General features: G+C 40.1%; 1 protein-coding gene across 1 annotated transcript in view; it reads right to left on the bottom strand.

Moving 5' to 3' along the window:
- Nucleotides 1-6,109: 6,109 nt before the first annotated feature.
- ELP4 (elongator acetyltransferase complex subunit 4) overlaps nucleotides 6,110-23,165 on the bottom strand; it is a 257,422-nt gene continuing 240,366 nt past the window's right edge. Inside the window, exon 10 of the mRNA XM_019974939.2 lies at nucleotides 6,110-6,511. Coding sequence (XP_019830498.2) covers nucleotides 6,380-6,511 — 132 coding nt within the window. The 3' untranslated portion in view covers nucleotides 6,110-6,379. The remainder of the gene's footprint in view (nucleotides 6,512-23,165) is intronic.

The following is a 23,165-nucleotide window of genomic DNA, read 5'->3' as shown; positions in this document are numbered from 1 at the left end:
TCAGTGACTATGTGGACACAGCAGTTGGGCGTTCAGGAAGGAAAGAAAAGTGGCTGTTAGAAGCACTTCAGTTCTGCGGTTGTGTCCTGTGTGGTACCACTGGGGAATGGACTTGAAAACAAGGACCTTTGTATACAGAAGGCACGATGTCAGTTGGAACAAATCTTCATTTTGGTATCCAAACTTTTATTCATTTTGGTGTATTATTTGTAAATGGGCATTTGTATGTTATAATGAAAAAAGAACAACGTAGACTGGATGGATGTTTGATCTCTGTTGATCATGAAGTTGTTTAAAAAAAAAAGGAAATCATGATCGACAAGCTTTGCCACGAATTTAAGAGTTTTATCAAGATATATGGAATACTTCTACCCATCTGTTCATAGTTTATGGACTGATGTTCCACGTTTGTATCATTCCTTGCATATAATTAAACCTGGAACAACATGCACTAGATTTATGTAAGAAATATCTGTTGGTTTTCCAAAGGTTGTTAACAGATGAAGTTTATGTGCAAAAAAAAGGGTAAGATATAAATTCAAGGAAGAAAAAAGTTGATAGCTGAAAGGTAGAGTGTGTCTTTGATATAATCCAATTTGTTTTATGTCAAAATGTAAGTATTTGTCTTCCCTAGAAATCCTCAGAATGATTTCTATAATAAAGTTAATTTCATTTATATTTGACAAGAATACTCTATAGATGTTTTATACACATTTTCATGCAATCATAAGTTTCTTTTTTGGCCAGCAAAAGTTAATTGTTCTTAGATATAGTTGTATTACTGTTCACAGTCCAATCATTTTGTGCATCTAGAATTCATTCCTAATCAATTAAAAGTGCTTGCAAGAGTTTTAAACTTAAGTGTTTTGAAGTTGTTCACAACTACATATCAAAATTAACCATTGTTGATTGTAAAAACCATGCCAAAGCCTTTGTATTTCCTTTATTATACTATTTTCTTTTTAACCTTATAGTGTGGTGTTACAAATTTTGTTTCCATGTTAGATTAACATTCTAAACCAATGGTTATTTTCATACATACTCTGTTTTAAATCCTGATGATCCTTAAGAGGTAATTTTTACAGGTATCAAATTGCAAATGTGTTACAAAGAAAAACTCCACTGGAAGCTGTGTGTAGATCTGTGCCCATTTATACCCACAGTACCTATACAAAATGGTAGCATTTCCCAGTTATCTGTTCAATTCAAAACCTCAAAGTCTAGAAATAATTTAAAAATGCAACAAGCTATTAGCTAGGAATTGTCTTTTGAATTAGGGCTGGCATTTTCAATCTGGGCGGATTTCCATTGTCAGCCTGTTTCAACAGTGATTTCACTGAAGTATATTCAAAAGTAGATTTCTTATACAAGGTTCCCTGAAAGCCGCTGCCTTTCTCAACCAGGCCCTCTCCCTTTTCTGCCTCCCTCCCCTTTGCACAAGAGGCATCATTTCCCATTGAACCACTACAGCTGTTCCATTTGAATCTCGCTTTCTGTGTGGTTGTGGATGGCTGGAGGGTGGAGGGGGGATGTTGCATGTCAAGGAATAATGAGCACAGACACATCAACAGACAACAACAAAGCGGACTGTGACTGGCCGGTGGGAGTTAAAGGCCTTCAGTCATTGGCAGCTTAAGCCAAACATTCCCAAATCTATGAAGCAGGGCCCATTGTTGGTCAGTTGTTATTTGCAATGAAGCACAGATCTGATCATGTTTAAAGTGGCGGCACGCAGGGCAGGAGTGCTTGAGCCCAAGCAAAGGATGGAAAAAAACGAGCCTTTGTTGGGTGAAAGAGGCCTGTCTGAGACTTTTATTTCTGTCTGTTCTGTGTAACATATAAGTCAATATGGATAAGTTTTCTTCTGCACGCTTCAGTCAAAGGCTGGGGGTCTGGCAGTCTAGATTAAATGCCTGCACAGGCAAAACCCTCTGGGGACAAAGACACACTTCCACTGAATTGTACTCTGCTCTTTTTTGGTTTTGTTTTTAACCCCTGAAGGCAAACAATCAGAAATAAATTAATTGGAGGCTTTTTAAAAAAAAAAATCTTCTAGCTCAACATCTACTATTTTCTAGTTAAAGAATATACTTGTGAACAGATAATTGTGACTGATCTCTGGTATGCTTTATATTAATAATTTTATTCCACCAGACTTGCTGCACACTGAGACATGCTGACTGCCGTTTTTATACGTGTGTATGCAATTTGATCCCGTCTGTGTTGTACGTGTGTACACTTCTGCAGAGGAGCACATACACATATGCACTGTTGGTACACCTGTGCAGGTATTTCCCCCCTTGACATTTAGCCACCTGCATTCCCAGAGGAACACGTGCTGGGAGAAACGTCCGAGGAGGGCTGTGTGTGAGTGTGTGCGGTGGCTGCTGGCTGCCTCACCTCCTCACTGCAAGAAGGGATGGTTTCCAACCGACTATGATTTGGGCCAGGGTCAGGCAGCTGGTCCTGGCCCACGGCTCTGCTGTGCAGGAAGCAGAGACTTTGGAGAACTGGCTGTGACATTTGGGTGTAGGAGGTGGGGACGGGAGAAGGGGAGTGTTGTGGAGCAGAGGAGCTGCCTGTGTGCACTTAGGCACGTATACGAGTCCTCAGAGGGTCAAGCTTGCCAGGGCGCAGTGGCTCCGCAGCCTGGTTTAGTCTGATGCAGCCGCTCAGCTGTAGATGCCCTCTGGTCCAGCAGGATGGGTCGACTGCCTTGCCTTCTGCCCTCACCCTAGGGAGATGAGCTGTCCTTTTGAATGGAGTTCCAGACACACCCCTGGGGACAGCATGGCAAGCTCAGTGTGGAAGCTGTGCCCAGAGGTGGCCTTTTACTCATTCTTGAAATAACTTTTATTTATTTATTGATAGGTATATTTATGTATTTATGAATGGGAACTCTTCAGGGATGCCTTGATGCCATCCTCCAGGATGGTGGCCATCTATTTGTGATGTCCTTGGTAGAATCACAAGATTTTTCTCCAGACTTGACTGACTTAGGGAGACCAGGTGAACAGAATTTGAGCTGAATGTTTAAGAACATTCAAATTACTCCGAGTAAACAAATGCTTTTTACCATAATGAATTCTCAGAATATCCCTCCTTCCCCACCCCAAAGCTGTGCCTCCTCTTAAATGGAAACTGGCTTTTGGTATGGCTCACATAATCATTTCTTCTTCCTTTTAAAGAAAAATCACTACTAGGTTTCCTAAGAGTCATTCATACAGTATTATTCCAAGATTCAGCTTTGTTTTGTGAATATTTGTCATTTTAGGATGGTGTCCATATTCTGCTTATTTCTTTTTGCTCTGGGCCTTAATGTAAACAAGATTTTTTTAAAAAAGGGTTTTCCTCTTTGTATAATGTTTGGCTCACCAAGGCCAAACACAAATTTTTCCTTTTTCTGTTCTTCAAGAATAAACCTCAACTGTTTCTTATTTAAGCACCTTTTTTTTTTTGCTTTGGTTCTGAATGACTTCACTGCTCAGTTTTAAAGTTCAAAGTGTAAGTATTTAGGGTTAGTATTGCTTAAATTTGGTGGTGTTGATGGTGACTATCTTTGGAAAGCATTGACATGATGCTTTAGGAATGATGTTCATAATGGGCTTAAACAAATGAATAGGGCTCTCAACTTTTGCTTTGTATGCGCATTTGTGTGTCTGGTTCTTTAAAAGATAGACAGGGAATTGATTGCAGAGTGTTGCTTCCTTTTGAAGTAGTTTTATTTTGTCTAGTGTTAGTATGTGCAGATCCTGGAGGTGGAGATAAAGAATAAATGGAAAAGTGGAAATTGGTGGCTACTAAAAAGAAATTCAAGAGGTCTTAGAACCCCAGTACCTGAGCAGACTCTAGCAGTCAAAATATTTACCTCATGTTAAAGAAAGGCAAATCTAGCGTAAGAAATGAATACCATAGAGGGTTTAGAAGTTTTAGAAACATTTACAAGATATGAGGACATTTCAAACACTGTTTGACATTGTTAACTTAAATATCTTTAAGACAACCTGATAATTGAAAACTAGAATCTGTTAATAGTGTACATTTCATAATATATCAAATTGTTTGTATACCTACAGTAGCATTACTGAAGACCAGTATTCTAATGTAGTAAGTTATTAGCATATGGATAACTGACAAGTTTCCAGAAAGAAAACACATGTTTAGAGTGGGTTTTTATCAGAGGAAAATGAAAATATACATCCCTCTCCAATAGCTTATTTTAACAAAGCCTGCCTAGTGAATCAGAACACCAAAGCACTTGGATCTGATTTTTGGAAAGCCCAGGTACTATCATTGTTCAGAATGCACTTTTACTGAGTTTTAAAAGTTTCTTTTTTATTTAGAACAAGGGTTCAAACATGCACATTCAATTTTTATAGTATTTATCTATTTGCAAGGCATATATTAACTAGAAATTGGCCGTTAATTTTATAGTTGTGTTAGCTAGGGTAGTAAATCAATGACCTGCTAAGTATTTCTGACAAGCAATTTTCATATTCGATGACCTCACATTTCCTTTTCGGAGTCAAATGCTATGTAATTGTTCTGTTGTGTGTTTGTATAAAATGAATCACAACATGGTAAAGAAAAGGTTAGACTTATTAAAATAATAACCCTACTAAAATATTCACTTTATTCAGATTGTTCATAATGCTTTCAAAGGACATAGCAAAGCTTTTGTGGAGAATCTGCATATTATTTATCATCTATGGACTAAATTGATTTTTTTGAAGTTGCTTTAAATTTTAAAAGCACCTTTCCTTAATATAAAAGCCCTTTAATTTTAACTGACAGATCAATTCTTAAACTTTATTTTGAAAAGAAAATGGGGAAGAATTTGTGTCTTTCGAATTAAAAGAAGTGAAAAAAATAAACCAGACATCCTAAAAAAATAGAAGAAACCTGATTTTTAGTACTAATGAGATAGCGGGTGACAAAATAGTTGTCTTTTTGATTTCGATCACAAAAAATAAACTGGTAGTGACAGGATATGATGGAGAGATTTGACATCCTGGCAAATCACTGTCATTGATTCAATTATTCTAATTCTGAATAAAAGCTGTATACAGTATGTGTTTATGCTACAGTGGGTTTTTTTTTAAGTGACTGACATTCATCATATTGGTTAGACAGTTTTAAAAACCTAGTCTTTGTTTTCTGCAATGTTGTCAAGAACAAATAAAGTATAATTTGTGGTATATTAAAAGCAAACTGCTTAAAAGTGCTAGATATAACTGCTTCAAGAAAGTCTAATATACTTGGAAATGTATTTAGAAAATTCAGTTTCTCCTAACAGATGTTAAACAGCTTTTTAAAAACTGAGACTCTTATACAGTATGTGTCTATGCTACAGGGGGTTACTTGCTTATTACTTAAATATGCAAGTTACTTTTAAACTTTTACTTTTTGTCTATTTGTCAAAAGCTTTGAGAACATGGAACTATGATTCAAAAAACTGGTGTTTCCTATGAAAACTAGTTTAATATGTTATATATTCCCAAAGACATGTTTATATGGTTATAAATGTACACATCTACCGATGTTCATAATTAACAAAGGGTTTTACCTGATGCAATAGAAATTTGAGTTACCTTCGGTTTTATACTTTGTCTCAGACCTATGTTTTGTAAAAATCTCTCGCCAAGCCTCCATACATGTTTTCCCCCAGTATCCTTGCATTCATGTAGCTGTCAGTTTAAATTTCAATCCTGAATTATGTCTACTGACATAATTTCATAGTGTGGACTCTGTTTAAACAGAGACCATCTCTTTCTTTGTCTAAGTTTTCTATTACTCAAGTTCTTTATTAAATACTGTAGTAGACTATTTTTAATGGATTCTTCACCCCCAAATATTGTCTTATCTTCAATTTCATAACAGGATATGTAAATGCAAGTTTATTTTATTTTAGTCTTCATATAGTAGCAAAGTTTTTATCTCATAAAAACATTTTTGGTGAGAGGTGTCTTTTTCAGAAGTGAAGAGAAAAAAATGTTTTTCACAGTTTTGCATTTCATAATGTTTCATATGCTGCCTGCTGTAACGTGGACTTTGCCGTGAGCCAAGTGCCTTATATACACATACGCTTAATGACCACTGTGAGGCATCCTGAATTTCGGACATTTGCTTTTATTTAAAAATAAAATTCTTCACTAGATACAGCATAAAACAAACTTTTAAAGTGAAAGTATTTCTGCTGTACTATTTCTGTATAAAAACTTGGTTAAAATAATGAAGAACGGTGGCCTCATTTTGCAATCCTAACTGTATTTTTCAAGGATTGGAGGGTCACATCGTTAAGAAAAATATTTACATAAGCTATTAGCAATCATAATTAGGGTGTCACAGAATTCTGCAGGCAATGACTAAGGAGGAGTCACTAGAAGTCCAGGTGCTTCTTGCCTCCGGCCGTCATGCCACAGCCTGGGCCCAGCAGCTTGGTGGATTCTGCCAGATCCTGTTTGCTTGAGCGGCTCACAGTGTCTGACAAGTCTGGAGGCAAATGCAGTCGCTATGGCAGAAGATTTCAGGGGACGGAAAGAAGGAAAAAAAATAATTAATTTTGCTTTTGCCAGCACACTTCAGAATACAATATTATGCTCTGTTGATCAGCATTTAGTCTTGCATAGAAAATTCCTGCTAAAACAATTCTTTAGATTAAAGCCCAATATAATGACATCCTATTCCTACTAGATTTTACAAATCGTAGTCATTACAGAAACTGGACCAGGAATCTTAGTGGCATATTTCCAGAGTCCAGACCTAAATGTATTACGATTTTTCTTACTTAGGTAGAAATGAAAACACGGTAACTGCACAAACGAAAACATAATAGAAAAATATCACATAATAACGGCAGGTTGTTTTTTGGCTATTTTTTTTTCCCTTAGAGCTCCAAGATGGTATTTTTAATTGAATGTAGTTTTTCAGCAATTATGGATTCCTGCAAATGCCTGTTTTCCTTTGTCTATTAAGTTGACCTGATGATTTTTTATTTCAAGGCTATATCTTCTTTAAGGAACTTAACCATTTTCATGGACATATGTCATATTGACATAAGGAAAAAAATGATACCACTTAAAGGGTCAATATTTTTCATATGCTCAGACAGGTCAGCAAAACATTTACTGTAGGTCTTGGTAAGTGTGTTTCTATGCATGATGTTGGCTCATGTTTTCAAAAGTATAGTGTAGCTTTGAACATCTCGCCTTCCTATCTGTCTGCAAATATAGGTTGATTTAAGGAGACCCAGTAACTAATCATAATTACAGAACAGTTATTGTAATTAGGGAGAAATACTCACATTTCATAATAAACTTTTTGGTTTTTCAAAAGGATCTCTATCAAGTTCCTTTAATTATCTTTGCTCCCAGACCATGTGATTTGTTTCATAAAAATCCAAACTCAAAGGAACATGTATGTTGTGTGAGGCAGAGTGGTTATGGGAGCCTAAAGGTAAGTAGGGCAGAATGGGGTCATCCCCTGATGACTAAGCAAAGCCTTGACGAGGTGAACTGACCTGGAGACAATCCATCTGAAACCCTTCATTTGAAAACTCCCTTGGATATGAAAAAAAAATCAAGATGAGAAAGGGAAAAAAACACTTTTTTTGGGTCAAAATATTGTGATACACTAGCATATGTCCTGGCTAGTTTCTTTCCTGATAAAAGGCTTGTTTATTGTCATGTAAACACAAGCTGTGTGCAAGGATCAAAACATTTTAAAACATTAAAAATAATTTATGAAAACATTCTTCCTTGATTTCAATTTGCTGATTCAAATATATCTAGGATGAAAGACTCTTATATAGATATATGATCAACAAAGATGTCAGGGAGATCCAGGAAAATATAATATCCATACAGTAATATAAATACAGTGTTGTTCATCTGTATCCTTAGCACTCAGCCTGTCACTTATTAAGTCATTAAATGTCGATTTCTTAAATAATAAAAAAAGAATTCAAAGAAAGACATATTTGCTTCTTTGTTTTAAATAATTCTTTCATTTCTTCATACCCTAGTTTTAGAAAGGATTTCAGGTAGAAAGTGTGAAAGGCTCAGGAATCGAAAAGACACATATGACTCTAAAGTCTGAGGTCATGAATGTCTTTGCAGTGTTAAGTCTATCAATGTTCATGAGTGGAAGCAACAAGGAAAGAGATATTTAATTATATGTCTGAGCTGAAATGTTTCTTTAAGATCTTGTAGTTATTGCTAATGAACAGAGGAAAAATGACTAGGGAACATGCATGACCTAAAAGCTCTCTAAAACTTAAAGAGAAGTCACCATTAAAAAATGTGTGTGTGTGTGTGTGTGTATGTGTCTGTACTTCTGGTTGGGACCCCACAGAGATGAGGTCATCTGACCTCATCTAAATAGGCTGTTTAGGAAATCAACTGGAGTCAAAAATATTTAGAATCTACTCAAAGCAAGGCATTCTGAAAAGATATGTGAACAGGGTATCCTCCGAACTCCGTGTTGCCTTATATCCCAGTAACAGGCATGAGACAAGCACACGAGTAACCCTCACAGGGAGCAGTCCAAGTTACAGCCACAAAGTTGTAGAGACAAAAGCAGAAATTGTGGTGGGGGATGGGAACAGAGAAAGTTTCATGGAGATGGGCTAGGTGTTAAATAATGAATTGGATTCTGGCATGCAGAAATGGCGATTTGCTTAAGGGCAGAATCAGTACATTTTAAAGATGCATTTTGGTAGGTTCTACTGCTCTGGCAATCCAAATGGGGAAACTAGTGTACTTTATTCAGAACCAGCATAAATATAATTTATTTCAGGAGCTTACCTATTTGCTAAAAATTTCTCTTCCTTTGCTTCTCAAGGCAATGAGCGTGAGCCAGTTGGCTGAAAGCCCTTCATAGCAAAAGTAGCTAAATGTGACGTGTGACATGCTTGGAAGTCTTTCAGGTTGAATGGCTTTGAAGAAAAGTCAAATACCGTTCATGTGTAACTTCTGAGCACAGAAATTTGGGGTGATGTGGTTAAATGCTCCTAACCAAATGCTACACTGTAAAAGCTAGTTGTGTACCCGTGTCCTCTGAAAAAAGCCCAAGGATGGTTCTGGGAAACGTGGGAATCGGTGCGATTTTGCTGGCTTTTGTTGACTATTACTTGAATGAGAAATTCTCAAGCAGTGGGTTTTGTTTCCTCCCTTTCTAAGCCTCCCCCTGTGCACCATGTCAGTGCGATGTGAAGCAGCGAGGAAGAAGAAGAGGTGGGTTCCAGGCTTGCCAGGTGTGTCAGGCACTTTCCCTTTGAGGCTTCCAAAGCATTTGCACACTTGACATGTAAACGTTCAGATGCTGCTGTACCCTGGATCTGTCTTCTAAAGAACACGCTGTAAGACACTCTACACGGCACAGGGACCTCCTTTAGACTAAAGCTGCAAGGCTGTAGGGGGATATAGACTTCTAGACCTTGAAGTTTCACTGAGTAATGGAAAAAAATCAGGCCTATACAAATAATCTAGTACAGATTTAATCTTATAAACCAAATCAAGGTATTTCTCTTTCTCATTTTGTACCTGGGGTTCTGAGGCCAGGGACAAAAACATACCGTCGATCTTGAGCTAAAATTCTATCACCTGATTTTCTTTTCCCAGATTCTGGGAGGAAGGCATTGTGCTGCTGAGGCACGGGATGCTTATCTGGCTGGCTGCCTCTTTTTTCCATGAATGCCTGGTCTAGAATGATGATTCTGTGTAGGCAAACGGACCTGGGGAAGGTGTGACAGCTCCCAAGGTTCTGTAGAGGCCTGGGGTGCTTTATAGCAATTCATCCCATTGGTTTGTTGTTGTTCAGTCGCTCAGTCGTGTCTGACTCTTTGCAACCCCATGGACTGCAGCACGGCAGGCTTTCCTGTCCTTCACTGTCTCCTGGAGCTTGCTCAAACTCATGTCCATTAAGTCGATGATGCCATCCAAATATCTCATCCTCTGTCACCCCTGTCTCCTCCTGCCCTCAATCTTTCCCAGCATCAGGGACTTTTCCAATGAGTCAGCTCTTCAAATCAGGTGGCCAGAGTATTGGAGCTTCAGCTTCAGCATCAGTCCTTCCAATGAATATTCAGGGTTGACTTCCTTTAGGATTGACTGGTTTGATCTCCTTGCTGTCCAAGGGATTCTCAACAGTCTTCTCCAATACCACAGTTGGAAAGCATTAATTCTTTGGTGCTCAGTGCTACAAGGTGGGAAACGGCGAGCCTGACAAAATGCTCTGGCAGATTAGGGGAATTCCTGCCAAAAGGCACCCTTAGGCCCATAGGAAGCCCTGGGTCCTAACAAAGAAACAGTGGCAGAAATGCTTTGCTCTGTGGCTTCAAGGGGGACCAAGCTGAACTGGACTGGAATTCTTCCCTCTCTGCCAACCTCTCTGTCCCTCTGTTGGGCTGAGCCACTGACTATATTTTGTTCCTTCCTGAATCAGCAACTCTACTGATCACATATAGGATTGAGCTTCCTGGCTCCACAGTTCTTTTCCTAATTCCTTTTCTCCCAGCCTGCCAGACCTGTGCTTAGCACTTACAGTTCCCAGACAGACGGGGCAAGATAATGAATCTAGATTACCACTTGGATTTGAGACAAATTGCAGGTAAATACCCATTAAAATAAGCTTAATCAACTTATATTTTTCATATTTTTCCAAGACCGAACCACTGGGCACCATATGTTTTCTGAAAACAACTCATGTAGTAAGTACATTTTAATCTTTAGCAAATGAATAGATTTGTTTGTATCCTTTAAAATTTATGACATTTCCTGAAAAGTCACACTTTCCATTACTCACAATCACAGAAATAGGGGTTAATATTTCAAAATACTTCCTAATAGATTTTTTCTTTTTTCTTTAAAACATAATCAATTTAAATGAAAACTTATGAACACCTTTGAACATATAGGTTCTACATTGGTTTTTTCACAGGGGCAGCCGGTGACAGTTTGATACTCTACTCCCTATCAGTATGACATCAGATAAGTCACATCTGAGTCACTTCACTCAGATAAGAGTGCCGCAGAATTGATGCTTTTGAACTGTGGTGCTGGAGAAGACTCTTGAGAGTCCCTTAGACTGCAAGGAGATCAAACCAGCCAATCATAAAGGAAATCAGTCCTGAATATTCATTGGAAGGACTAATGCTGAAGCTGAAGCTCCAATACTTTGGCCACCTGATGTGAAGAAGTGACTAACTGGAAAAGACCCTGATGCAATTTGGGGGAAAGATTGAGGGCAGGAGGAGAAGGGGGTGACAGAGGATGAGATGGTTGGATGGAATCACTGACTCAATAGACATGAGCTTGAGCAAACTCTAGGAGATAGTGAAGGACAGGGAAGCGTGGTATGCTGCAGTCTATGGGGTCGCAAAGAGTAGGACATGACTGAACGACTGAACTGAAGTCACTTCACTTGTCTAGCTTTAGTATCCTTATCTGTCACAAGTGAATGATTCTCCCCTCATAAGACTGTTACCAGGATCAGATGAGATATGAAGTGTTTTATAAATTATTACGTACTGTGCTAATTTATTTATACCTTTTCTTGTTCCAAAAAAGCCATTTGAGGTGACTTATAAAAATACATATGGGACAAGAGAACCCCATGAAACAGTATGAAAAAAGATAAAAATAAGTGAGCTTATTAGGGCATGGAAATGAATCTACCAGTTTAATGAAAAACATATTTATAAGCAACAGCAACAGAACACTGCACTTGGCCAGCAGGTATGGTCACTAAGTCTGAGCATTTATTATACAATGCCCTTTACTGTGGTGCTGTCAAGAAATATAAAAGGAAACTCCGGTAATAGTCTTTGCTTCTGGTAAGATTTAAAAAGTCTAAACAGGACTTCCCTGGTGGTTCACTGGTTAAAAATCTACCTGCTAATGCAGGGGACACAGGCTCAATCTCTGGTCCGAGAAGGTCCCACATGCCATGGGCAATTAAGCCCACGCACCATGACTACTGAATCCAGTGCCTCCTGGAGCCTGTGCTCCGCAGCAAGAGGAGCCGCTGCAGTGAGAACCTGCGCATCACGACTGGAGAGCAGCCCCCGCTCACCACAACTAGAGAAGGCCCGCACGTAGCAACGAAGACCCAGCTCAGCCACAAACAAACAAAAGTTTAAAAAGTCCAGACAATTTCCCTCACACCCAGTAACACAATAGTGAAGATGGGGCCTGGCTTCCGGGCCAGTGAAAAAATGCAGGACTTGGTACTAAAGGAGGCAATTTGGGGTCCATTTATCACTATTATAAAGGGAGACTTCCACTTAAAAAAATCATTTTAATTTACTTATTTGTCTGCACTGGGTCTTAGTTGTGACATGCGGGATCCAGTACCCTGGTCAAGGATCAAATGCAGGCCCCCTGCGTGGGGAGTGTGGACTTCTCCCACTGGAGCACCAGGGAAGTGCCGTCACCGTGATTTCTTCACAAGATTTCAGAGTGTTGTTTCAACTGGCAAAAAATTAATCTTATATGCTATTACATAATTATTATATTTCATATTCTTATTTATATTATTTCATGATCATTACATTATTACAATACAATGTTATATTGTAATGACTCTACATCTGGTTAAAATTTTAAAATGTGGAAGATATATCTGCCTAATTTTGGAGAATTCTGTGTTACTCTTATACATGAATGGGGCAGTGGAAATCATGCCAGATCACATTTTTGCTTGTTTTGGATAAGTGTACATTTTATAGTGGCTGAATATGTCTGGAAAAAATTCTGCCAAAACATGGTCAAGGTTTTAGGTGTCACTTCTGTTTAAGATCCAATTCATTCTCAGGGTTGCAGATTAAAACTGTTCTATTGAATCTCATAACCATACTATATCCTGAATTGAAAAAAATTCAGTTGGTTCTTCCTGATTGATCTGCAAATTAGACAAAATTTCCGAGTTGGAGCAGTGCACACTGGCTGCCCATTGAAAAATGCTCAGGTGTGCGATTATTTTGACCGTCAATTATAACTGACAGTATTGTCTTGCCTCCAAGCTCACCTCTCTGAAAGCAAATTGTGAAGAACTCACTTGTCTAAACAGAAGTGTGATTTGTGAAAAGGCATGTGTCGGTGGCAGAGATTGTTAGCTTACTCCCAATATCTATTCTCTTCCTTTGCAGAGTGAAAAAAATCCCTGAGTGGGCCACATGGCCTCCCAGAATAAAGGCCACACTTCCCAGCTTCCCTGGCCAATAGATGAGGCTGAGTGCTTAGGCTCTGGTGACTTCATCTTGAGCAGAATTGCCATGGTTAAGTTCAAGGTCAGATCCTTAGAGAGGAGGAAGTGCCATTCACTTCCCTTTCCCTTGGCATCACTATTCAACCCCAGCAAGAGGGTCCCCCCTTCAATGGGCACTGATGCTCCTCCCCCTGTGAGGTGAGGAGTAAACCATGGTGAAGAGGTTTTGCCCATCTAGAGCATGTACCCTTCTTTGGAGGACACACTCTGGGTACTCAGGGCTTCAGAACTCCCTGTGCAAATGGCCACAAAACCTGCACAGGTCTCTTCCCCAGGTCTGTTTCTTGTGGGTTAAATTTCTTATCTGTGTGCACACCCTGGGGCCCCAGGAGGAACCTAGGGATGGCTGTGTGTGGGGAGTGTGGACAGAGTTTGAATGTGCAGGCCGGGTGTCCCCAAGCACATCACATTGCCTGCTCTGTGTGGGAAGGAGGCAGCGGTGGGGAGAGAAAGGAGGTAAGCTGTAGGCCAATTCCTCCTATGTCTCCATCTTCTGGAGTGGAACCCTGATCCTAAATTTAAACTTGGCTTCCCAGGAAGGTGTACTTGTGAAGAAAGGAAGATAAAATATATTTAATGATTTGTTGGCTTGACAACTTTTAAATATTGAGACATGTAATTATGTGGTCCTTTATCTGCATTCTTGCTCTAAGCTCCACAATGTTGGGGACAAGCTAAGCTTCCCTTCTTCCCACTCACTGAAATGTGGCCTTGAGGGCAGGCACTGAAGCAGCCATCCTGGACCATCAAATGGAAGCTATGGGCTGAGGAGGGCGGAGCAAAACCACAGAAATAGCTTAGGGTCTCCACCAAAAGAGCCTTGGGTCACCAAATTGGGCTTTTATACAATATGTGTTCTATATTATTTAAGCCACTGCTTTTTTGAATTTCTTTAATAACAGCCTAACCTATATCCTGTTTGTAGAGAATTTGGTATCTGAAAAATGGATTGAGTTCTAGCCTCAAAAATCTAGGTTGGTTTAGTGGTTAGAAGGTGGGCAGTGAGGTCAGTATCACAGGTTGGAAAGCTGATGACTCTCATTAGGCTTGTGACAACTTGGAAGGCAAACCTCATATCTCCTAGTCAGTGGCTCTAGTTGAAATGTTGGAGAAATTCAGAATATTGGCGTATTAGTGGCTTCTTGCCACTTTTGGCAAAGTTATTTACGAAAGAGAAATGAACTTAGGCTGGAGCCATAGAATGTGCTACAACAGTTCTATTAAAGGAGGTACCTGCCTGAAGCTCACAGCCTAAACGAACCAAAAGCTTGTAATTTGGGGCATCAGAGGCTTGAGAAAGCCCAGCTACTTCTGCAATTGCACACCAGAGCAGGCAACCTTCACAGATGTCTGTGCCTCTGAGCCATGGTGAAATGCCTCATTAAGAGGCTGGCCAGAAAATGGGAGCCAGAGACAACAGTCAGATTAAGGGTGCTGCCTTCTTTCTCAAGTCGATTATTTCAGATTGCTTCAAGCTAGTTACAAGTAAGATGAAAGGGAGGGGTATAGGCAGAACAGAGAGGCCAGAAAGTAAGACTCAGGTCTTACAAGATGAGAGTTGTGGTGGACAGCGCCCATTTCACCTGCCCTGTGGTGTGTCCGCCCGCAGGTAAGAGGCTGGAAAGGTGTGAATTAGGCTTACCCACAGCTGCAGTAGATTCAGAAGGTGGAAAAGAAGCAGGTACTTATCTTCCTGCTACTTATACTGAGGCATTTGGCAAACGTTGCACGGACAGTGGTGTTTTTTTTTTTTTTTGCATTCTAGTGACCAGTCGACAGCTTCACAGGCATCACAGGAGCAGAGTCAGTTATGGGAAGGGAAGCTCACTCAATTTCAGTGTCCAGTGACATGCTTCCTGGGGGCCAAGAGGCACTGGCAGCAGTAGCCGTGGGAAGATTCTAGCTGCAGGACTGCAGCCACGGAACTGTGAGGCTACTTTCAGGAAGTAGCTATAGTTGCTGCCTCCCAATTCCTCACCTTAACTGTCTTTGGTAGAGGCAGCAGCCTCCCTGGAGGCCAGTTTGGTGGCATTATCCCTCAGCCCTTCCAGTTATTTCACTGCCTCCCAATTTTCTGGTATCAACTTTCCAACTGCATAAAATAATTAGATGGGACCTCTTTCCTGCAGTTGAATGCTAGAACTATCAATATGTCTGGACAACTTTTTGGCTCTGATTACTTGCATGTGGAAGTGAAGAGAAGCAAATCAACTGGCAACCTCATAAAATTTGGAGGGGGTTGTTTTGTCAAAGAAACGACAAGCCTGGTCAAGAGTCCATGATTTTTCAACGCCTACAGAATCTTACGTCCAGGAATCTGATCTATATATAGTGAAAGTTTCTCATGATGTATTCTGCATATAAGTTAAATAAGCAGGGTGACAATATACAGCCTTGAACGTACTCCTTTTCCTACTTGGAACCAGTCTGTTGTTCCATGTCCAGTTCTAACTGTTGCTTCCTGACCTGCATACAGGTTTCTCAAGAGGCAGGTCAGGTGGTCTGGTATTCCCATCTCTTTCAGAATTTTCCACAGTTTATTGTGATCCACATAGTCAAAGGCTTTGGCATAGTCAATAAAGCAGAAATAGATGTTTTTCTGGAACTCTCTTGCCTTTTTGATGATCCAGCGGATGTTGGCAATTTGATCTCTGGTTCCTCTGCCTTTTCTAAAATCAGCTTGAACATCTGGAAGTTCATGGTTGACGTATTGCTGAAGCCTGGCTTGGAGAATTTTGAGCTTTACTAGCATGTGAGACGAGTGCAATCGTGCGGTAGTTTGAGCATTCTTTGGCATTGCCTTTCTTTGGGACTGGAATGAAAACTGACCTTTTCCAGTCCTGTGGCCACTGCTGAGTTTTCCAAATTTGCTGGCATATTGAGTGCAGCACTTTCACAGCATCATCTTTCAGGATTTGAAATAGCTCAACTGGAATTCCATCACTTCCACTAGCTTTGTTCATAGTGATGCTTTCTAAGGCCCACTTGAGTTCACATTCCAGGACGTCTGGCTCTAGGTGAGTGATCACACCATTGTGATTATCTTGGTCGTGAAGCTCTTTTTTGTACAGTTCTTCTGTGTATTCTTGCCACCTCTTCTTAATATCTTCTGCTTCTGTTAGGTCCATACCATTTCTGTCCTTTATCCTTTATCCTTGGGCTGGAAGAAGCACAAGCTGGAATCAAGATTGCTGGGAGAAATATCAATAACCTCAGATATGCAGATGACACCATCCTTATGGCAGAAAGTAAAGAGGAACTAAAAAGCCTCTTGATGAAAGTGAAAGAGGAGAGTGAAAAAATTGGCTTAAAGATCAACACTGAGAAAACTAAGATCATGGCATCTGGTCCTATCACTTCATGGGAAATAGATGGGGAAACAGTGTCAGACTTTATTTTTTCGGGCTCCAAAATCACTGCAGATGGTGATTGCAGCCATGAAATTAAAAGATGCTTACTCCTTGGAAGAAAAGTTATGACCAACCTAGATAGCATATTCAAAAGCAGAGACATTACTTCGCCAACAAAGGTCTGTCTAGTCAAGGCTATGGTTTTTCCAGTGGTCATATATGGATGTGAGAGTTGGACTGTGAAGAAAGCTGAGCACCGAAGAATTGATGATTTTGAACTGTGGTGTTGGAGAAGACTCTTGAGAGTCCCTTGGACTGCAAGGTGATCCAACCAGTCCATCCTAAAGGAGACCAGTCCTGGCTGTTCATTGGAAGGACTGATGCTGAGGCTTAAACTCCAATACTTTGGCCACCTCATGAGAAGAGTTGACTTGTTGGAAAAGACCCTGATGCTGGGAGGGATTGGGGGCAGGAGGAGAAGGGGACGACAGGGGATGAGATGGCTGGATGGCATCACCAACTCGATGCACATGAGTTTGGGTGAACTCCGGGAGTTGGCGATGGACAAGGAGGCCTGGTGTGCTGCGATTCATGGGGTCACTAAGAGTCGGACACGACTGAGCTACTGAACTGAACTGAACTGATAGTGAAAGTTGCTCAGTCATGTCCAACTCTTTGTGACCCCATGGACTATACAGTCCGTAGAATTCTCCAGGCCAGAATACTGGAGTGGGTAGCTGTTCCCTTCTCCAGGAGATCTTTCCAACCCCGGGATTGAACTCAGGTTTCCTGCATTGCAGGCGGATTCTTTACCAGCTAAGCCACAATGGAAGTCCAAGAATATTGGAGTGGGTAGCCTATACCTTCTCCTTGGATCTTCCTGACCCAGGAATTGAACCCGGGTCTCCTGCATTGCAGGTGGATTCTTTACCAGCTGAGCTACCAAGGAACACACGGATCTACCTATAAGTGGGATGGAAAAACTGCAGCCTTTAGGGACTTGCCTGGTGGTCCAGTGGCTAAGGCTCTGCATTCCCAATGCAGAAGGGAACTAGATCCGCATGCCACAACTAAGAGTTTGCACGCCACAATTAAAAGACCCCTCATGCCACCAACTAAAGGAACTGGCATGCCATAATGAAGATGGAAGATTCCCGCATGCCGCAACTAAGACCTGGCACAGCTATGAATAAATAAATGAATGAATACAAACAAACAAGATTGGTGCAGCCCCCAAAGGGCACACGCTCTCACAGCAACTTCATGTAGCTGTCACTGGTAATAGACAAGGAGTAACTTCCTAAAGGGACACAGAGGATAGTGGACAAAGCAGTTCCTTCCAGAGAGCAGATGGAGGGCTGCAAACCCAGCTACATTCCTCTGCTGCCAGGGCAGAGAACTTTTGCAGTTCCTCACCAGCAGGATTCCCCACTCATTCCTGAAGAGCAGGTAACTTGTGCGAAGAGGCTGTGCCGGACATTGGGGTTCCGAAGGGTTGGAGACTATGAGATTGACCTCCAGTGCCCACTCTCCCTTTCTACTTGAGTAGAAGAACCCATGAATATACAGCCATCCTGAAAAAGGCTTCACTTCCAAGCTTCCCTTTCAGCTAGTTGTGGAGCACGTGACCAAGTCCACAAACAGCAGAAGGGATGTTTCAGCTTCAGGATATTCAAATGGGATTTGAACTCAGGTGTTCTGGCTTCAAAGTCCACATTCGCACCCAGTTCTCTGTGAGCCAGACCTTTTCTAAGCACTAAGGGTAAAATAGGGAACAAGACAGGCAAAATCTCTACGTCCAAAAAACAACTTCAGAAAGGGACAATACAGAGATACTTACTGACTCAAGGAGAGACAGCTAACGCAGAAAAGACAACAAATGGAGAAGCTCACTCAGAGAGTGAGTGGTATCTTAAGGAAATGAAATATGGTGATACGACACTGCCTGGGGATACTGTTTGGGCTGGCCAAAACGTTTGTTTAGGTTTTCCATAACATTTTAACAGGAAAACCTGAATGAACAATTTGGCCTACCCACTACTTTAATTGGTGAAAATCTTTCTGGAGGGTGCATTTGAGTTAAGATCTAAATTTGCAGAAAGGACCATCATAAGACATGGAAAAAGAAACTTTCAGGCAAAGGGAACATTTTTAACAACAGAGAACAGTTGTGGCACACGTGTGTATTCTATTAAAGACAGAATTTTCCAAAAAGGCGGTGTATACAGGCTGTTCTAGAGCCTTTTTTCTGATTCAGGAAAGACGTTCTAGCCACTGGGTGACGCACAGGATCCTCCGGCTCCCACCGTCCTCCCGCGGGGAGCGGTGGGGCCCAGCCTCACGAGAGCCCAGCGGGAGGATTCCAGGTGGAGGGGTTGGGCCCCGTGTGAGGTGTTCGCAGTGGTGCTGTGTGTGGGGATGGTTTGCTGCACTTAATCCTCTTAAAACGTGAGTCACAATCTTGTGGGCCACACAGTGCTAAGAATACCACCATGTTTCAGTCTCAATGTTCTTGAATTGTCAGACATTGAAAATATGGGAAGGCATGTTACTTTCCTCCTGCATGTCATATAACGACAGAGAACAAACTAGATTACTTCTGAAGAACTTTCCTTAAAATGGTTTTATTTTCTACACAAACTAAAGGCAGTATCTTTTTCTTATCTTTGGGTCTCTTCTTGGTTTTTTTTTTTGTACATTTTATTCTCATTAATGTTCTAATATGAGCAGGACTGAAGAAAAGAAAAAAAAAATATCATTTAGGTAATAGCTGGATAAAGGTGACTTGAATTGTTACCTAAACTTGGATGGTATAAACAGTGAAAGACACTGCTCCCCCCACCCCGCCAGCTCATGAGCCTCTTCTCTGGGATGGACTAAGGAGAAAGGAAAGGGGTGCCTAAGTTCCCCATGGTCACTGTGATCCTCTGGTTGTGCATCACAGCTTGAACGAGACTCCTCATATTTCCCCAAACAGACTCTCTCCTATTCATTCTTCTTGAATTGTAGCGGGGCTTCTCACTCTGGCAACCTTTTGACTGGTCTCCAGCTCTGCTTAACCCAAGGCTTGTATGGGCTCTGGAGCACACAATGCCGGCAGGAGCATATAAGCTCCAGAGTGTGCAGAATTTGAATTAAGTTTCAGCAGGGCCAAGCTGAGAGCCTCTTGAGATCTAGGGCCTACTGCTGGCAGTAAGTGGAAGAAGCCTGAGATCTTTCTGTGGACAGACGGTCGTTTTGACAGGCTCTTCAGGCCTGCTTTGCCCTGGAGGTCCCTTTTCTACCCGAGACAAGTGAGGAAACATTTTAGCAGCAATATATTGGTACTACCCCACAGATGGCTTAAGAATGGTAAGATATTTTAGGAACATATAGAGTTTTTAGATATGAATGTTGAGGTTGAAAAAAAAAACACCTTCATTTAGAAATAAATTCAAACTACTAACTGTAGGAGAATTCCTTTTTATCTCCCTTTTTCTTTTTAAAACACATGGAAACTAGTCTGCAGGTGGCGAAAGGTAACAATCTGTTTTTGTCTACTAGAACTAACGTTTGAATTCTGTAATCTGTAATCTGAATGAAGCCTTCTACTCAGTAAACGGGTGGCAGATAAACATGTGTGTAAGCTCAAGGTTGATCCCTAAAACCAAGAGATTTTTAAGACTACTACACTATTTCACTTAGGGACTGGCAGAGGTCTGACTGGTGCATAGCTAATGGAAGAGATGAGTTCTAACACATGAAAAAGCAGGAATCAGAGAATTTTGATTTCAGATAACAGCTTAAGTTATCACACTAATTTCAGTCCACTAAATAACTCCACATTGGTAGCTTTGGATGAACACTCCCTCAACCATATAGTTTTGGAGGTAAGCATAGCATATATATGAATATATGTGGATTTCCTTCTGGCCATCCATGAATGAATGCTGGGAGCATAATGGCCAACGTGCCTGCTTGTATAATGTCCTCCAGCGAATGCAGAAAGAACATTGCTCCACAAAGCCCTGAGATGGGGTATCAAGGGCTCGGGAGAAATGGCAACGGACAACATCTCAACAGCATTAAATCTCCCAACTGCTCTTTAGTTACTTTGAGACCCCCACGTTTAAGGGTCTGTGAGTTTCTGGGTATGAAGAAAGAATTTTTAATGGGGCCAAATGTAGGTGTTTACAAGGGGGAATTGTTGTTTTTTATTAGGAACTGCCTTATGTTCAATAGTTGTATTTACTTTGTCAAGCTAGCCAGAATTAGAAATCCCCATTGCTAGGCAGCCTGGAGCGTCTGCGAAGTATTTCTGGGCATTCAGAACTGAGGCATGTGCTGCCCAAAGGCAGGTTTCATTACAGTCTGTTATTTAGTCCTTGTTCATCCCTCCCTACCCCCACATCCCCGGATAGCAGTACTTATACAACAGGAAATCTTGGTTACTTTACGCTGAAACATATTTACATGACTGAAATACGACAATTAACACATTTGTAAAGCTTGAGGGATAGGTACACGTTAATGGTTTTTTGAAGCAGGCTGATTTCCTGGAGCTTCTAATCTTATTTTATTTTGTTCTGCACGCATGAACAAGTTCTCCTTTACTATAGGTATCTGACAAAACCTACCTGGTTGGAATGTGAATGAAAAGAAAATAATACAAAAATTAACTTTATGGTTTATCTTTGCCAAACTGTTCTTAACTGCTTTTACCAGTTCCATGTATAGTGAGGGCTATTTTTGACAAGTTGTGTTAGCTTTTATACAAAAGCAGTTAGGTAGTACGGTTTTGATTGGCAAAATGAAATGTGGCTTTCTCTATACTGACAGTATAAAAATTTTTCATAACAAATGAGAAGTATCAATTGTAGTGGTATAGTGATTTTCTGCACTCCTCATGGTCAAAGGTACGCCCTCCTAGGTGGTGTATATTTCACTTGCTCCAAACTTAAATTAAAAGCCAGGTGATATGTAGTATTATTTCAAAAGTGCTATTGTGTGCGTGTGTGCATGTGTATTTGAGTGTGCATGTTTATACATATAAATATATATAACATGGCAATATTATGACTATTTTAATAAAAGTACCTAGATTAATTGTTGAAATCTTGGTAAAATTTAGAAAAAAATCCTTTTGTATCAGAGCCCTCAGTAATGAAATGAAAACTTCCATTTTCCTTTTGATTTCTGAAAGCATGTTAACCCTGGAAACCTCTACCCCAATTCTCACTTAAAAGTTGGTGGCAAATTTGCAAATTACACTGGTTTCAAATAGTCACCCAGTACATCTATCTCTCCCCTTCACAGACCTCCTTCCTCACCAGTTTCAAAGGGAGCTCAGTGAGCAGGCTGGGCAAAGCAAGAACCCTCTCTCTACATGCCTTAGGGCAGTGATAGGGCAGCACCAGACGGAGCGCTCTAGCTAAGGGATACAGATTAGAGATGAGGACCTAACTCCAAAGAGTAATAACTCTCTGCTGAAGTGACTTCACAGATAAGAAGTAAGTAAAGAATCAATTTAGTCTTAGATAGAAAACCTTTCCATGAATAACGAGGGGAAAAAGTTAAAGGACATGAAGCAAATAAAGCAAGAAAAAATACAGATGATCAGAAAAGAGCAAAATATTTGTGAGTATATAGATAAATGATTATGCCTACTTCTAGGGATTTTTTTGGTGTTTGTTTGTTTGGTTTAATCAAAATGCATGTTTTAATGGAAATGTTAACAAGAGCTAAGTTTAATTTTCATGGAGATTGTTTTCTGTTCTTTAAAAACTCATTTGCTTTTATACGTGGAGGATTTTTTCCCCCACCACTTAACTTTACCATTGAAGTTAAATCTTTTTACAAGGAGGTCTGAAAGATCATTGAAATGTAGAAGAACCAACAACCTGATATATCAAACTGGCTAAATCCTGCCTCAAGTTTTCACTGTAGCAGGAAGAAGTCACTCTGGTTCAAGTAGAAACTCTGAAGTTTGAGGTCATTTCAGCCAGGGTCTGCAGGTATACTTTAGGAACATTCTTTTGGTATATGTAAAATTATGCTCCAAAATGAAATAATGGAGCAAAGTGATTTTATAACTGTAATGCAGGGCTAATTCTCTAAGTTTTAAAGATGTGAATGAAATGAAATAGACATATTTGTACATTTCTGTTTGATTCCCTTAATAGAAGTGCACAAAAATTTCTCAAGGTACTGAAAGTAAACGAAAGCATGATATGTGGGAAAAGATCATCAAATGGTTCCTAAAGTTCAATACTGACAAGTTTCACAGTTTAACAAATGATGATGAAAAAATGTTTTTCCTTTAAAAATTTATCAAGGAGTGGTATTTTTTCTTCTGTCTTTCATTCTAACTTATGCCCTAAAGGGATATTATTTGCTCTAAATCAGTTTAAGTTAACACATCAAATCATTACCCAATTAAATATCTGTAAATTATAAAACATATTATAAGCATATGAAAAAATTACAACAAGCATCTTCGAGTTACCATTATAAATTTATTTTTAAGTAACACTAATATTTATGTGTTTATATCCTAAATCTATTAACTGA

The sequence above is a fragment of the Bos indicus genome, chromosome 15, assembly GCF_029378745.1.
Source record: "Bos indicus isolate NIAB-ARS_2022 breed Sahiwal x Tharparkar chromosome 15, NIAB-ARS_B.indTharparkar_mat_pri_1.0, whole genome shotgun sequence".
In the NCBI taxonomy this organism is placed as follows: domain Eukaryota; kingdom Metazoa; phylum Chordata; class Mammalia; order Artiodactyla; family Bovidae; genus Bos; species Bos indicus.
The sequence above is the reverse complement of the archived record's forward strand: the minus strand, read 5'-3'. Positions and strand labels throughout refer to the sequence as shown.